General features: G+C 42.3%; 1 protein-coding gene across 1 annotated transcript in view; it reads left to right on the top strand.

The window, feature by feature from the left end:
* Positions 1-17,595, top strand: part of PITPNB (phosphatidylinositol transfer protein beta) — a 79,034-nt gene that overhangs the window by 25,970 nt on the left and 35,469 nt on the right. The window contains exons 6-7 of the mRNA XM_075898908.1: positions 373-447; positions 2,584-2,667. Coding sequence (XP_075755023.1) covers positions 373-447; positions 2,584-2,667 — 159 coding nt within the window. The remainder of the gene's footprint in view (positions 1-372; positions 448-2,583; positions 2,668-17,595) is intronic.

Raw genomic sequence — 17,595 nt, 5'->3', positions numbered from 1 at the left:
CGGACTTTAGATGAAATAGAAAACTTGCAGTAACATGGGTTGGGGAATACTGAAACAATTTGGAAGAGTCCAATTGAAATGTTTACAAATTCTCAACAACTATTGTGGGTAGGTGTCCTGTCATTCAAGTTGCATTTTATGCTCTAACCAACATTTCAGGTTGAGGTGTGGGGCATCTGAACGTAACTGTTTCCATGTGCAGTAATGGGGCCTTTATTATTCCCGTTAATATCCACGTTCAAATGGAAAGCAAAGCTGGTAGTCAAGGCCTGCTGTGTCTTCCTTGGTGGTGACATGAACTTGTTAAATATAAGATTTTAAAAAGGAAAAAAGTGTGATCACCCATCAGCTGCATGTGTTTGTTTCTTACAGAATGAATATATGAAAGATGATTTCTTCATAAAAATAGAGACCTGGCATAAACCAGACTTGGGGACATCAGAAAACGTAAGTCAGGGTCCAGAGTAACCCAACATTTGCCTTGTTTGCTGCACACATGGATCCTGGTGAACCAGTATCTCTCTTTTGGCAGTGGGCAATAGCTGGTCCTTAAAGGAGAAAGCAGCCTCCCTCAAACAAATAATAAAAAGTACTCCTGTAAATCAGTCAAGCTATTTCTCGTACCGTCATTGAAGGAAGAAATTAGGGAAAGGGAAATGTTTTTATTTTCAAAGCTTACAAGATGTTCAGGTCAGATAGTGAATTGCAGTTGTGCTACCTAGATATTGACTCTGAGCACTTGTGCAAGGAAATTTTTTATCGCAGATTTTTAAATGTTGGTGGTCTCCTATCCCAGTGGTTCCAGCAAGGGGTTTTAATGAATTGTAGGCGCTTTGAAAGCACGCATGCAGTTTTCTTGATTCAAGTATTTTATTAAAGGTACAGGCTGAAATTCCTTTTAGCTAAATTTGAAAATATTCCTGGATATGTCCTTTTCAGTATAGCTGGTTCAGTGCAAATAGGGTTGCGTAAAAACTTAAACAACAAATGATTCTCCAGCACCTTAGAGACTAACAAAAAATGTAGATAGGATCATGAGCTTTTGTGAAGGGATGTTAAATGTCGGTTAATTGAATAGTTGATTAACCTCATGAATTCTTATCGGTTACTCAACTATTCTTTAGGCCCTAGGGGTGGGGCCAGCAGCCAGTGCACTCCAGCCTCATTCCTGAGGAGCCCCTGTCACTCCATGCTGCTTACTCTGTGTCAGAGGCAGCAGCGCAGGGTGCCAGTGGAAGCTGGTTCACGAGGGGAGCTAATTTAAAAACCAGCTCTCCTTGCAGATCAGCTGCCTGTTGCCCTGTGGTGCCACCTCTGATATGGCGTGGAGGGTGGGTCTGAGCTTCTAGACCCTGTGCAAGCCAGAACTGAGCTGGGCTGCTACCTGCCTGGCTCCTAATATACTTCAGATGCAGAACAGTAGTAGGGGTAGGTCCTGGACCTGGCGTAAGCTGGGACTGAGCCAGGCTGCTGGCCAGCCTTCTAAAAAATTTACTGGTGGGGGAAATGCATGTAGTCAATAGTATTAACTAATAAGCTTTTGCTAATCGATGAATTGACTGCATCCCTACTTTCGTGGGCACAATTATGAATTAATGAATTCATGTGATTGAAACAAGGGGTCCTGAGGTACAAATAAATAGAGAGATAGGGGATAGGATGGGGGGGAAGGGGAAGAGAAGGAGGAAAAACTCTTGTCAATTTATGTCCATGCTAAATTAAGCTAATAGATTGGGCTGCAAGTGCCCGATACTTAAAGTTTGATGTCATTAGGGAGTTGAATATAGCAGTCCATCCAGTTCATGTCTTTGTTCAAACCTTGATTAAAAGCGTCAGATTTACAGCTTCTCTTTCCAGCTGGTTTTTTAAATTTCTTTGTAATAGGATAGGGTGATGTGTAATTTGGACTGTCCCTTTTCTCCTCTCCATTGAAAGAATAGTCAGATATTAATGATGGGCAGCTATATAAATGTCCATTTTCAATGTTTGCATGACTTGCTTGGACCATTTTTATTTATTTATTTATTTTTTACACAGCTTATAAACCTGAAGAGAGATGACTTACACTAACAAAATAGAAAATAAAAAGTTTTCCTAGATAATTATGCTTGTGCTTAATCTGAAGTGTGTATATGTTTAACAGCAATATGCATATGGCACATGTTATTTATCTGGGTCCTTCTGTTTGCATTAGGTCATGTCTTGATAGATGTTGATGAATACTATATACTAGCCAACTTCAGAATGTGTTGGAGTCTCTGATTTAAGGGAACATTTGTCTAGCATATTGAATGTATAATTCAAGTTACAGGATTTGATGTCCTTAGATGGAAGGAAAATAATAGACAAACACATCTTAATCTTAAAATGAAGCTTCTCTGAAAGCACAAGAACTGAAGGTTTAATAAAGTTATTACTAAAATGAAAAACCCAGTAACTTTAAGCCATGTTCCTTCCCCCCCAGTGATTTATAACGTAACTTTTCATCTTTATAGAACTCAGAAAAATCTGGGTAATCCAAAATTAATGCAGTGGCTGTGATAAGATGACACAGACTGAAGCTCCTTCCTCTCCCCATTGCAGGTTCATGACTTGGATCCAAATACATGGAAGAGTGTTGAAGTTGTTCATGTTGACATTGCGGACAGAACTCAAGTAGAACCAGCAGTAAGTAGACATTGTACTTATTGAGAGATGATTGTCCTGTCTAGCTAATTACTTTAGACTTTATTTGCACCTTTAACATGGTTTTTTCATTGTTAGTAAATAGATTGATATCAGAGTATTTGATCTCAGTTAAATATAGCATTGTTTGAGAGACATATTAATCTAAATTGGGGGCTGTCAGTTATTAAAGTCATTAATCATGAGATTAAGAGTGGCAATTAATTGCATTTTATTTGCACTGTTAAACAAAATACCAATTCAAATTTATTGTACATTGATATTCTACATTTTCAAATATATTGATTTTAAATTACAATTTGGAATACACTATGTACAGTGCTCAGTTTTTTATTACAATATATTTATTGTAAATAGATAATCATATTTTTCAGTTCACTTCATATAAATACTGTATTGCAGTCTTTTTCATGGAAGTGCAACTTAGATACAGAATTATTTTTAAAAGCTGTTAATCACAGTGAACACAAGTCATTAACACAACACATGAACTCATTTTTTAATCCACGTTAATCACATATCTCAGTTTTTTCTTCACTTACTGTACTTTATTACTTGGTGGACACTGGCAAAATTCTATGGTGTTCTCATGATCTGGAGGGATGAAATATCAGAAATAGTTAATGCAGCAAAAGTTCAGATCTTTTGAATGGGGAATTTATTTTTAAAAACTTCCAAATGGTTCCCTGGGTAAAGAGGTGGTTATCTGTAGCCATTGCAAGGTTGAGTTCCAGTGCCATGGAAGTACTACAAGACTGCAATTCTTTCCTATGCACTAAGCACGCCTCTGCCTCTAGTGCTTGTTCTATACAACCCATTGGCAGCAAGTGATCACTGCTATTTGTGACAGAGTATACTTAGATTCACTGTAGCCTCATGGATCAAACAAAGTACAACAGCTTAACCAATGCTATGGCAAAGTATAGCTATGGAGTGCAGGCTACTCATTATTGTAAGTATCAGGAGTTATTCAAACTGTCTTCCACTCAATCCTACACCTTGCCCTTCAAACAAACCATTGCATCAGGAATACATGACCTAAATCACAAGGAGAAGACTGCAAAGTTGGAGCTTCTGAAAAATGCACTAGCTGTTGCTTTGACCAGTGATCACTGGATGTCTTTGAGTGGTCATAGCTATCTTGGTGCTACGGCACACCTGATTTTTTCCATGGACACTGTTGTTATTCACATTAACAGTAATACATGAAACTGTGATTAGTTGCAATTGATCTTTTTAGTCCAGTTAGTTTATTTTGTATTAATAACTTGCATTACCAGCACGTAATTGACAGCCCTAATCTAAATGCTCAAAACTTTCAAGTTTTGTGGGCATTTCCTAATCTATCCAGTTTGATTTTTTTATCACATTACTAAAAATACATTGCCTTTAAACATACAGCTTTTAATCTTAACAGTACAGTAATTGACTTGACCAACAGTTGTGTGCTGGTTTTAGTGTGTGAGGCTGAAATTAAATGGAAAGAGAACTTAAATCTAAGTCTTCTGCATGGCCTCTCATAGAGCTCTGAGACCAGACCATTGCTTTTGGTTGCTGTTTTAAGAATATGTTCTTAAACACCCCTCAGCAGGATTATGGCAAGTTCAAGAAGATCTGTGTTTGTGCTGAAATCTGTCTTGGAGAATTGCTTTTGCATCTTTTTTTTTTTTTTTTTTTTTTTTTCCCCTCTCCAAACATCTGCCAGGCAGTGAAGCAATTATCAGCATATAGGCTGGCCTTTCATCTCTGCTGACAGAGGGTCCAACTATAACTAGATAAACACCTGTGTCATTTCTTCCACTTTCACTTTCCAGTTACTGCTTTATTACTGCTATTTATTAGTCTAAGTATATAGAAGTATGTCAAGCACCTCCCAGAGAGCCTGCCCTGAGAACTTACTTCCTAGTTTCAGATGTGACTCAATTTATGAATAGTGCAATGAAAATTACAGTGGGTACACTAGTGAGGTTACACAGTTAGTGTAGTGAGGTGCGCAATGTGGTGTTACAGTTCTGGATATGCTCATGGAACTAGAAGGGACCTTCTGGGTCATTGAGTCCAGTCTCGTGTTACTGCAGGCAACCTGTCCATTTAATTACATTTATAAACTTAGCAAGCTGCATCTTAAAACTAGTTAGGTAGCTTGCTCCCATTACTCCTGTTGGAAGCCTGTTCAGGACATTATGCCTCTGATTGTTAGATACTGTCTTCTAATTGTGGCTTAGCCAGCTAACCTGGACATGGCAGTGCATGGGTAAGGGGGTGGTAAGGACACGAGATGTACGAATAATAGCAGAAGAGTTGCATGTCCCTTTGGAAGCAGAAAAAAAGAGGCTTATTCTCAGGCATGTGTAACCCACACATTAAGTGTGGTTACTGAGTATTGCAAGTGGCACCTAGACCACTACAACAGTTAAGATCAAGAGACCTCTACAGCATGGGCTGGGAGCCAGCTGGCTTTTAGCTCAGAGGGTAGAGGCTCCTAGAGTCAGCTCCCGAGGTCCCAGGTTCAAATCCGCCTTGGTGGTGGTTACAAGTGGAGGCTTGTCCGGGATCCATGCTGTAGAGGTCTCTTGATCTTAACTGTTGCAGTGGTCTAGATGCCACTTGCAATACTCAGTAACCACACTAAGTGTGTGGGTTACACATGCACTTTTATACAGTGCATCTGCTTTTCGCTCCTTGTGGTGCCCAATCCATGCACCAAAAAAAGTGATATCTTTAATCCACGATTGCATCACATTGACCTGTAAAGGACAGGTACAAAGATGACTTAGTCTGTCTTAATTGTGGCATGTCCTGACTTTACATATTGAATGTGGTCTCCTTACTATTGGCTTAGCCTATTACGTGAAATGTTTTTGACTGGATGTCTATTCTCCATTGGCCACCTGCTGTTAAATAGTTAATCTGAAGAAGAATGTTGAGTATCTTGATTTGATAATATTTGAAGGTTAGCTGATACATTGTGTAGAACAGTTTTGCAAGAAAACTTGAGTTCTGTTCATGTTGCTCTATTTTGTTCCTCTTTTATGTACGCATGCACATCTTTCTTTCCCTCTGCACTGTTTCCCCCCCCTACTTATAAAAGAGGAATTTGTGTTTTTTCAAGCAGTCCTAACCACTGATTGAATATACTGTGTGTTAATGTATTCCTTATGGAGGGAAGGAACTCTGTTCGTCTTAACTGCACTGTTTACTAAGTTCTTTTTCAGTAATTTTTATTTTTAAAATATCTTCTGAGAATTTCCATTTAACTGAAGTTAAAGTGATTCCTACCTGCATGAAAATATGAACATTTATCAGACCTTGTGGTTTTGTCATTTGCATATAACCTTAGAAAAGTTGCAGGTAAATGATGGGTATTTCCTTTTGCAAACCTGGAATTGTGGCAGGCAAGATCATTGCTGTCATCCGTAAGAATACAGGCAGTCCCCGGGTTACATACAAGATAGGGACTGTAGGTTTGTTCTTAAGTTGAATTTGTATGTAAGTCGGAACTGGTACATATTGTAGGGGAAACTCGAGCCAAACATTTTTTTAGTTTTGGATAGCATAGGGAAAGGTTAACTCCCCTCTAATGTTTGTTTTGCTGTCTGTTCCCCTGTTCAGAAGATTTCACATCTATTTCTGTCCCTGTGACAAAATCAGGACTAAAGGAGTAACTCATCAAATACCAAACAGCTCTGCACCATGCTTTGAGCTAATAGCTTTATTTCCACACACCACCCAGGGTTCTAGGAGGAGGGTCCTTTTTTTGCTAACACAATGAGGCCAGCACTTTGTTTGTGTTGGTGGAGTCTTTGTTTGCCCAGGGAGCCCAGCATGTATAGGGGGAGGAGGGGCTGAGAGGCTGCTTTTGTCTGCTGTTCGGCAGCCTGTTGCTCAGGGGAGGGGGCAGCCTGTTGCTGGCAGGGAGGGAGGGGGGAGGTGTGCAGGATGCGAGGCCGCGGGGGGGGGGCACAGGCGTGGGGAGGCACTTTTCCTCTGCCCAGCAGCTCTGTGGGATCCCTGTCCCTGTGGCCAGCTGCTGCAGGCAGAGGCCAGTTGGAGCCGGCAGGCCGGAGGAGCCGGCCGAAGAGGAGGAGGAGGTGGATTCTAGGACCCAGGTGAGCGAGCCCCGGGGACGCTGCTGCGCTCCGGGAGCCCGGCATGTATAGAGGGGAGGAGGGGCAGAGAGGCTGCTTTTGTCTGCTGTTCGGCAGCCTGTTGCTCAGGGGAGGGGGCAGCGGGCGTGGGGAGACACTTTTCCTCTGCCCGGCAGCTCTGCGGGACCCCAGTCGGAGCCGGCCCGAGGAGGAGGAGGAGGATCCTAGGACCCAGGTGAGCGAGCCCCGGGAATGCTGCTGCGCATGTGCGGGAGTTGCCTCACCCCGTTCGTATCTAGGGATCCGACGTAAGTCGGATCCACGTAAGTCGGGGACTGCCTGTACTGGTTCTGACCAATGTTCCCTGTAAATTGTACATTTGTGCAGCCATTCAGGAGAGATTCAGATTTTATCCAGCAGATTAATAGGGCGCCTTCAGCTAGGTTTTTTTTTCTATTTGTGGTGCACAGTTGCACGTGCCTCGGTGAATATAAAATGTTGTTCCACACATGGACAGAAAAAATCTGCACATAGATGGAAAAGATTAGAGGGAACATTGGTTATGATCATAGATAGTATAGGTTTGTGTGTAAACACTTGAAGCTATGCTAATTATTAGACTCCAAAGAAGTGAGTAGTGCTTAAATCTTACCACTCTATGGGATCCTCTTAATGTAATTGCTACTGTTTACTTTATGCCCTTCGTGCACCATTAGAAAATAGGCACTACTGTACTTAGTTACACCATCGATGTATTTTTTTATTGAAGATTGACCACTTAATGTAGCTAAATTTCTCTGTTCAGACTCCACTTCCCATCTGAGGCATTCTTTGCCTGGTTCTTTTAAGTAGTCTGTGGAGTGCTTTGTATCACTTGGCCTATTTTTCCTTTAGTCACAGCATTAGTTCTGGTTTTGCTGGGCAGAGGGTGGGGTGGAGATTGTGTAAATGCTTTTCCTGTCTTTTTGTGTGGTATTTTTCTGATGTACTATAGAGAGGACTTGCTGCTCTCCTGTCTGAGGAAAGTTATGTATATTTTCCTGTCAATTCACAATTTTTCTGAAAATAAGGTAATTAAATTTGTAATTTTCTAGCAGTTGATCCAAATCCCTAGGCAGAAATTTTTACCCTCCATACTAAATGAGTAAACTTTGGCCTATCTCTGTGTGTGGCAGTTCCTTTAGTTTCTAACTGTAATCAAAACTATATCCATATAAATATAAAAGTAGTAAAGGTTCTAATGGCATACATATGCTAACCCACACCCTTGTCTGTCAAATCATTTGTATACATTTTTACATCTGTTTTTCTCTTAAGGTACACATTTAAACCTGGTCAGTCTTAATTATCCACAGCACTTTGTCTAAGTAGCTTTTGTGATTTGTATATAAAAGTCACTTCTTGAGAGCTGATGAAGCTTTAAAGCATAAGCAGTAGTGTATATTCAATTAATATAAAGGTTACAATTTTTGAAGTAATTGGACGGAAAATGAGCATAGTGAAAACAGTGAAATTGAAATCAGGTTTGTAGCTATTTCTGTGCACTGAGATTACATCTGCCTTTTTCCAGACCATATCTGATCACTCTTTTGTTTCTAGAACAGCATCTGTTTTTTTAGTAATGTCGTTTAGTACAGATCTGTAAACTTTCTAGCAATGGTGCACAAATACCTGAAGTGACAGAATTTCTGTAGAACATGTGGTATCATCCCTGTTCTATATTTCTCATTAGAAATGCAGCTCAGAAATTTGAAAAAATTTTAAGAGGACTTTTAAAATATTCCCACTTTGAAAATGAATGTTTCATTGAAGGTGAAATGGAGCTTTACTTTGAGGAGACTCTTCATGGTATGTTGTATAGCTAAAAAACCATATTTTGTTAGCCCAGAAGTGTGGCTGACAAAACATGTGGTGTTGGAGGCAGCCTAGGAACTTCTTGCCTAAGCTATACGGCCCATGGTACAATACTAAGGGGCCCTGTTCTATTCCAGATGGCTCATAAAAAATTGCGTCTAGCTCTGGGCTACTCAACTTTGGAATCTCCAAGGGCCGCAATGATACTCACAGCGCATGCTGAGGGCTGCAACTTAAGTGTAGTTGCATATACATGCAAATATATATGCAAATAGCTTCTTTCACAGTGACAGGCATGAATTCAAAAATGAAGGCAAGTCTACACAACATGCAGGCCCCATTTAAGTCAGTTCTGCTGATATTAATAAAATGCAATATTTACCCGATTTTCATCCATATGACAGCACTTTTAATGAGCAATGACAGTCCAGGAATTTAACTACTAAAACGCATGTCAGCAGAACACCATTATATGACTCCTTTTTTGTTTCGGCTTCCAGCTACATGTTGAGCCCCACGTAAACCCAGACTGCACTGCAGGCCTCAAACAGGCCGTGGGCTGCATGTGCTCTGTGGGCCTTGTGTTGAGTAGCCCTGGTCTAGCTTGTTCCTTGCACTTGTCATTATCCCATTTTCATCTCCTTTATCTATCCCTATCTCATGGCTTCTTCCAAGTTGCCCTGCTTGCTCAGAATAACCACCCTTTCCACATTTCCCTTCCCTTAAACTTTCAACATCTGAATGCTTGTCTGACATGCTTGTACTATTTGTTTTGCTAGTACATTGTAAGTCAGCCCTGTTACACTCAGATGTGAGCTGTGACTGCAAAACTGTTCAAGAAGAGGTCCAAATGAAAAGATGAATCTTAATTGATTGTTTAAATCTCAGTATTTTTACAATGAAGCATAACATTTATTGCTTCAATCAGTCTTTCCAAAGTACCTCCATCAAAACACTCATGCATGCGCTCTTTCTAGTTGTTGGAGAATGAACAGAGTAGTGATGAAAAACGTGTATATTTATAGTTCCCTGAAGTACCATGGTGAGAAGATAGGCAGTATGCCTGTAAAATTCCTTCTTGGCATTGACCTATTACTGTGTAGTGAGAGCATGTGCACTTGCAGTGCTTTTATCAGTCAGACAGGATGGGTAATACTGACATACAGGCTCTGCCAGCCAATGGCTGTGTGGCATAATGTTTCTGGTAATAGTGATGATACTAAGCTCTAAAGCTTAAGCGTAAAATTTAACACTGGGATATGAGTGAGAACTCTGAGAGATTGTCCATCTGGTTACTCAGTGCTGTGTCTGTTGATGTTCAGGAGGTTTTCTTGAGAAACAAGCACATAGAATTCTAACAAATACAAATGGTGCCTTGTTGAACTTGCTTAAGTTAGGCCCAGGATAGAATTTTCCTCTGTATGTCACTGCCCTTCTTACACATGTCTTTCAGGGCAACAATGTCTGAGAGGCTCAACTGAGGTGATACAAGACTGTAGTGCTGTTACCTCAGTGGTCACCAACCAGTTGATCGGGATATACTGGTAGATCTTGGAGCATCCGACAGGGGATCCTAACTAGCTTGGCCAAGAGGCTACCAAGTGCCGGCACTTCAGCTGCCCCTCCCCCCACTGCTGCATCTCTCCTGCCCTTTGCTTTGGAGCTGTCTCCTCAGGAGCCTCCTGCTTTCTGTGCAGGGCAGGGCAGGGAGAAGAGCGGTGTCCACGTCAAGGTGCCCCCTCTCCTACTCTGCATCCTATCTCCACAGAGCAGAGAGAGGGGCACAACAGGACTTGGGATGGAGTTTGCTGGCTGCTTTTGGGAGCGGTGCAAGGCCAGGGCAGGGGTGAGCCTGCCTTAGCCCCACTGCACCCCCACCCAGGAGCCACCTGAGGTAACAGGGCCCAGCTGGAGCCCACGTCCTGAAACCCTGCCACAGTCATGAACCCCCTCCAGATCTCCAAGCCCCTACCTGAGTCCTGAGCACCCCTGCATCTGAACACCCTCCCAGAGCCTGCACCTAGAACCCCTCCGGCACCTCAGCTGCCTGACCCAAGAGCAGCTCAGAGCCCGTTTTGTACTCCCAATCCTTTAATCCAGGACCAGAGCCTGCACCCCAACCCTCTGCCACAGCCTGGTGAAAGTGAGGGAGGATGGGGGAGAGAGGGAGAATGGAACGAGCAGGGGCTGGTACTCCGAGAAGGGGCACGAAGGAGGTGGGGCAAGGGTATTTTGATTCGACGTAGATCTTTGACAGCACTTAAAAAGGTTGGAGACCACTGTGTTATCTCTTTCCACATTGGTGTCTGTTGGCATCATCACTGGCCAGGTTTTAGAAACATTTCTTTGTGGAGTCTGGGATGGGTCCGTGTCCTTCTGAAAAGAATTGCAAAGACCAAAGCATCTCCATTAAGATTTGGTTAGTTATATCAGGGTTGCAAACAAGTAGTCGAGTAGATGATTCACTGATAAGCCTTGGTTTATCAATTAATCTAGTCAACTATTTTCCCTTCTCCCTCTTGCTGCCTCTGTATCGGAGGCAGTGGGGCTGGTGGTGAAGCAGGAGCTGATGCTGCATGCTTTGTGGCAGCCTCTCTTCCCTCCACCCCCCACCTGCCCTCTCTGCGGCAGTGAGGGCAGCTGGTCTGCAAGGGGAGTTGGGTCTCCCTGAAAGTGGGGCTGGATTGCACTGGATGCCAGCCCCACCACAGGGGACTATAGAATAGTCGACTAACTGCAAATAAATCATGTGGTAAATTGGTTATTCTAGTACCTGCTATCTAACATCCCTAACTTATATAAGTAAAGGCTGAATTAGTTTAGAGACTCGTTTGTCCCATCTATTGGACATCATGGAAAAGCTGATTATGACGTCAGTTTAGCAACGTTGCAAATGATGCTGACGGTCCCTTTTGAAGTACTGTCTTTTGAAAGGCCTATGAATTCTCCACATGCTGTTGTCCTGTTGAATTACAATTTTTTGCCCGTTTCTTTTAAGCTTTCAAGTAGCTTTCCATTTTTCAGCTGTATTGTTTGTTCAACACTTGCCTGTTTCACTTCCTAAGAAGGACTTGCTGCTTTTGGGAGTTATGCTCTGGCTGTATAGATAGTTTCCTTGAGCTCTGAAAAGAGCTTTTGTTTATTTGTGATCTGGGTCTAGTCCAGACTCCTTCCTCCAGGCTTGTGTCTGAGAAGAGTGCTAACAATTCTGTCTTGTGCATCGAGATTTTAATCCAGTCTCACTTTTTCCTTCTCTTAACCAGACTTGGATTAATTGATTCAGCGTCTTTGCACAAGTTGGTCTCTTTCTTGTTCCAGAACATTTTTTAAATAAAATGGATTAGTCATGGTAACTTTTTTCCTTAAATACCAGATTTTACTTATCTGTTACTTTTCATTTGCAATATTTTCTCTCTTGTCTCATCTCATATTGCTGGTCTTTCTCCTCTCTTCCCCTATGCAAAGTGTTAGAAGGCAGAACATTGTATAGAATAGGATGTTCTAGTAGGGTCTGGCCAAATAATTTTAGAAGATGTGGTAGAATTTAAAATCTGTCTGTGGAAAAAACCAAAGCTGCATATTTAGGCAGGCACAAATGCTGAATTGCCCAAGCTGAATTGTACAACCATGACTCTGCCTCCTTAGGACTTGCTTATGTGAGTGAAAAAGCCTTGAATAGCTATTTCTGAATAATTCTTCCTTGTATGAACAATGATACTCCACTGAGTGTCTTTATGTAATTTAAATCAATCTACTTTGGAAGCTGATTTACCTAATTCACAGACATTCTCAGTTCAGGATGAGAACTCTTACAAAAGAGATTGGGTATGTCTAGACTACAGGCTTTTTTCGACAGAGGCTTTGTCGACAGATACTGTCGACAGCCTCTGTCGAAAAAGAGTGTCTAGACAACAGCCAGTTCTGTCGACAAAGCAAGCCACTTTTTCAACAGTCGAGATGCTCTCTTTTGAAAAAGTATAGTAACTCTGTCAAAAAAGTTGTTCTTTGTAGAATGAGGTTTACTGCCGTCGACAAAATTGCCACGTTCTGTCGACTTTCTGTCGACAGAACTCGGCGGTAGTATAGATGCAGGTATAGTTTTGTCGACCAAAAGTCCACTTTCGTTGACAAAACCCTGTAGTCTAGACACTCCTTCAGTGAGGAATAGCTGTTGCACTCTAATTTCACAGAGACTTCTCCATGACTTCTGTTGTAGGCAAGACCTTAGTATTTAGCATGTCTGTTTACAGTTTCTCAACTCTAATATTATAGAGCTTTTCCTGCAGCCCGCTGAAGAGGTGCACAGGTGTCCTGTCTCATTCTTTGCAGGTATTTTATGGCAAAGAGAGAGTAAGCCCTTGCTTTATACTTCTTATACATTGCTTAAATGGAATCTAGCTTTGTGTACTTAGTAGATGCTGCTATTTGTGTACCTAAGGTTTTAGGGAAGTGTGTGTAGGACAGTGAGGTTGTGTAAAGCCTGTTGTAAATGCACAAGAGGGCAGACATAAGGTTGTACAAAGCCATCCGGACCCCATGGGTATGCATGTGGGGCATCTAGCATGTGCTGCTATATGTGCTATTGGCAGTGTTTGTGCTCCTGTGGGTTGTGAACTCTATTTTAAATATTTTCAATGAGTCTTTTTAAATATAAATAATACAAATAACTACACTTATTTTTTTAGGTTTAATCCTTTGAGCACGCAGATTCATTTAGTGGAGGACTGTGATACACTTAAGTCTACCATTTTTATGATCAGTAAAAATACCTCTTTTACTATACAGGCAGTCCCCGGGTTACATGGATCCGACTTACATCGGATCCCTACTTACAAATGGGGTGAGGCAACCCCACACTAGCTGCTTCCCCCCAGCAGACCAGGGAGACACGAAGCTAGCGCCCCCCCCCAGCAGACCAGAGACATGCAGAGTGGCTTTTCTCAGCAGACACCTCAGCTTGAAAATAAAGGACTGAGGGAAGTGAGGTATGGGAGAATAAAACTGAGCTCTGGAGAAATGTTTGGCTAGAGTTTTCCCTACAATATGTACTAGTTCCGACTTACATACAAATTCAACTTAAGAACAAACCTACAGTCCCTATCTTGTACGTAACCCGGGGACTGCCTGTATCTATATTTCCACTGTCAAATATCTTCTCCAGTATTAACTATTTAATATTAATTACCTTAATTAACTTCTGTGTAGACACCATTCCAGACACTATCAGCATAGGTAGGATTCTTTCAAAACATTTTTAAAAACAGAACCAAACTTGTTTACAGCATGACCTGGTGTTATGTCCTAACTTACCACTAGCTTGTCTCTGAACTGTCTCATTTCACTTCACCCACAGTTTACCAGGCATTGTCCTTTTCAACCCTGTATGTAGGCTCCTAAACAGGTTCTGTGTTTACATTTATCTCATTTCTATTTATTACCACGTTTATAGGTCATAGGGCACCAGTGCTATTTTTAGTTTGAGTGGGGAATCACATCCCTGCTTCTAGTGCAGACATTGCCTCGTGTCTGCATGTCTCTAGATCAGTAGGTTCTCATACGTCACTGCACCGCAATTTCCTTCTGACATGAAAAATTACTCCACAGCCCCAAGGAGGGGTATGAAGGCCGAGTTGGCCCAAACCCTGTTGCCCAGAGGCAAAGCCTGACCTCCACTGCTGTGGGGGGGGGGGGGGAAGAGTGTAGGGGGAGAGGAAGTTAAAGCCCAAGGGCTTCAGACCCAAGCAGAGGGCCTGTAACCTGAGAACTGATGCCTGGGAAATAAGTCCTTAGGCTTCAGATCTGGGTCTTGACTGTGGAACTTGTTTTCATTCCTGGACTCCAGCAAGTCTAAGGTAGCCCTGGCAATCCCTTTAAAAGGGGGTCCCAACCCACAGTTTGAGAACTGCACTAGATCGTCCCACTGCAGTGCTGATTAAATCTGCCTTGGTATAGCACTAATCCTGTAGCTATGCTGTTCCTTGCTTTGAACATTGTTGCTTGGCTATTGATACATTAAGTTACGGAAATTGAGAAGTAGGGATGTGAATGGTTAACTGATGGGCTGGAGCAGCACCCAGCCCACCGGGGCCAGGAGTCTGCTCCAGCCCTGCAGTGCCCAATGTGGCTGAGGGGCACTCCTGCCCTTGTTTACTTGGTTAACCAGTTAAACATAGTCTTTGAACAGTTAACTGACTAACTGGGATTTTACATCCCTATTTTGAAGGCAATGGTCTGTGTTGACATGGTGATTTTACTGAAAATACAGAGGTGTTCACTGACTGTACATGAATCTTAATGTTAAGTAAAACGTCTTAAAAGAACAGGCTTTCTCTCTAACCTTAGACTATCACTTGTGCTTCATGTATTCATCATTTATTTAGCTCTCAGGGTTGTACAGTAACATTCAACTAAGAGGTAACCTAGTGACAGACGATGTGGGAAAAGCTGAAGTGCTCAATGCTTTCTTTGCCTCTATATTCATGGACAAGGTCAGCTCTCAGACTAATGCACTAGACAGTGCAGAAGGAGAAGGAGGTAGACCGCCCTTGATGGGGAAAGAACAAGTTAGGAACTATTTAGAAAAGCTAAACATACACAGATCTATGGGTCTGGACTTAATACATCCGAGGGTACTGAGAGAGTTGGCAAATGTCATTGCAGAGCCTTTGGCCATTATTTTTGAAAACTCGTGGAGGTTAGGAGAGATCCCGGCTGACTGGAAAAAGGCAAATGTAGTGCCCATCTTTGAAAAAGGGAAGAAGGACAATCCAGGGAACTACAGAGCAGTCAGCCTTACCTCAGTCCCCAGAAAAATATTGGAGGGGATCCTCAAGGAATCCATTTTGAAGTACTTGGAAGAGGGGAAAGTGATCAGGAATAGTCAACATGGATACATGAAGGGCAAGTCGTGCCTAACCAATCTGATTAGCTTCTGTGATGAGCTAATTTGTTCTGTGGATATGGGAAAGTCAGTGGAAGTGATATACCTTGATGTTAGCAAAGCTTTTGATACCGTCTCCCATAATATTCTTGCCAGAAAGTTAGAGTATGGATTGGATAAATGGACTGTAAAATGGATAGAAAGCTGGCTAGACTGTCGGACCCAAGGGGTAGTGATCAATGGCTCGATGTCAGGTTGGCGGTCGGTTTCTAGCAGAGTACCCCAAGGATCTGTTCTGTGACTGGTTTTATTCAACATTTTTATTAATGACCTGGACGAGGGAATGGTTTGCACCCTCAGCAAGTTTTCAGGTGACACTAAGCTAGGGGGAGAGGTAGATACACTGGAGCACAGGGATAGGGTCCAGGGTGACCTGGACAGATTAGAGTATTGGGCAAAAAGAAATCTGATGAGGTTCAACAAGGACAAGTGCAGAGTCCTGCACTTGGGACGGAAGAATCCCAAGCATTGACACAGGCTGGGGACCGACTAGCTAAGTAGTAGTTCTGCAGAAAAGGACCTGGGGGTTACAGTGGATGAGAAGCTGGACATGAGTCAACAGTGTGCCCTGGTAGCCAAGAAGGCTAATGGCATATTGGGGTGCATTAGGAGGAACATTGCCAGCAGATCTAGAGAAGTGATTATTCCCCTTTATACGGCACTGGAGAGGCCACATCTGGAGTATTGTGTCTAGTTCTGGGCCCCCAATTACAGGAAGGATGTGAATGAATTGGCGAGGGTCCAGAGGACGGCAACCAAAATGATTCCGTGGCTGGAGCATATGACCTACAAAGAGAAGCTGAAGAAGTTGGGTCTATTTAGTCTGCAGAAGAGAAGAGTGAGGGGGGGATTTCATAGCAGCCTTCAATTTCCTAAAGGGAGGTTCCAAAGAGGATGGAGAGAGGCTGTTCACAGTAGTGATGGCTGGCAGAATAAGAAGCAATAGTCTCAAGTTACAGTGGGAGAGGTCTAGGTTGGACATTAGGAAAATCTATTTCACTAGCAGGGTGGTGAAGTACTGGAATGGGTTACCTAGGGAAGGGGTGGAATCTCCATCCCTAGAGGTGTTGGATTGACAAAGCCCTGGCTGGGTTGGTTTAGTTGGGATTGGTTCTGCCTTGAGTAGGGGGCTAGACTTGATGACCTCCTGAGGTCTCTTCTAGCCCTAGGATTTTATGATTCTGTGTGCTCTTCATTGTAAAATATTTTGTGGAAGTAAATTAATGCTGTTTTTTAAACCATTGATTTTTATCCACCCTGGTTCTAACTAATCACTATATGTTGGTCATGGAAGGAACCCCCCCCCCCCCCCCTCTCTCTCTCTCTCTCTCTCTCTCTCTCTCTCTCTCTCTCTCTCTTCCCCCCCCCCCCCCTCCAGGTCCAATTATCACTGACCACACAGATTTTTTTTTCCAGGATTATCTGTATAAATCTTACTTAATCAATTTCCTGCCCTGTGAACCTGTCCCTGGAGTACAATATACTCTGTTTTCCTGAGGTCTGTAATACCTATTTTAATTTCAGTTGTTGCGTTTCATATCTCTGACCTGTGATGTATCAAAAACCAGATACTTCTGGCCTTAAATTCTATGACTGGCCGAGTGCTGTTGTAAGATAGGATTAAATGGATGTGGCAATAAACTCCACAGTGTGGCATTTGTCTCCCCCAGTAAAGAACTTGTTACCTGCCTACCTAAAATGCAACTCAAAATTTGCCTAAAAGGCAGGTGATGTCAGAATGCAGATGCTCATTTAAGTCAAGATTCAGGGATGCAGTCTTGATTTTGGCCTTCATATTGTAGTTCATTATAGCCTGTGGATTCATAATAGCAGCCACAAGAAATTGGAGAATGAGAAGGAAAGTTTCTTGCAATTTTTCATATATTCTTGTTATTTTAAGTCCTACTCCATGGAGGGGAAACATTTTTCTTGGTGTTGAACTTCCTGTTTCTCATTGTCACTGGATGAACCCTTGCCCTTGTATTATGGAAAGCAGTGACCAAATTACCTTCTCTATACCATTCATTG

This window comes from Pelodiscus sinensis, chromosome 15 (genome assembly GCF_049634645.1).
Source record: "Pelodiscus sinensis isolate JC-2024 chromosome 15, ASM4963464v1, whole genome shotgun sequence".
In the NCBI taxonomy this organism is placed as follows: domain Eukaryota; kingdom Metazoa; phylum Chordata; order Testudines; family Trionychidae; genus Pelodiscus; species Pelodiscus sinensis.
This window is presented reverse-complemented; position numbering and strand designations above follow the sequence as displayed.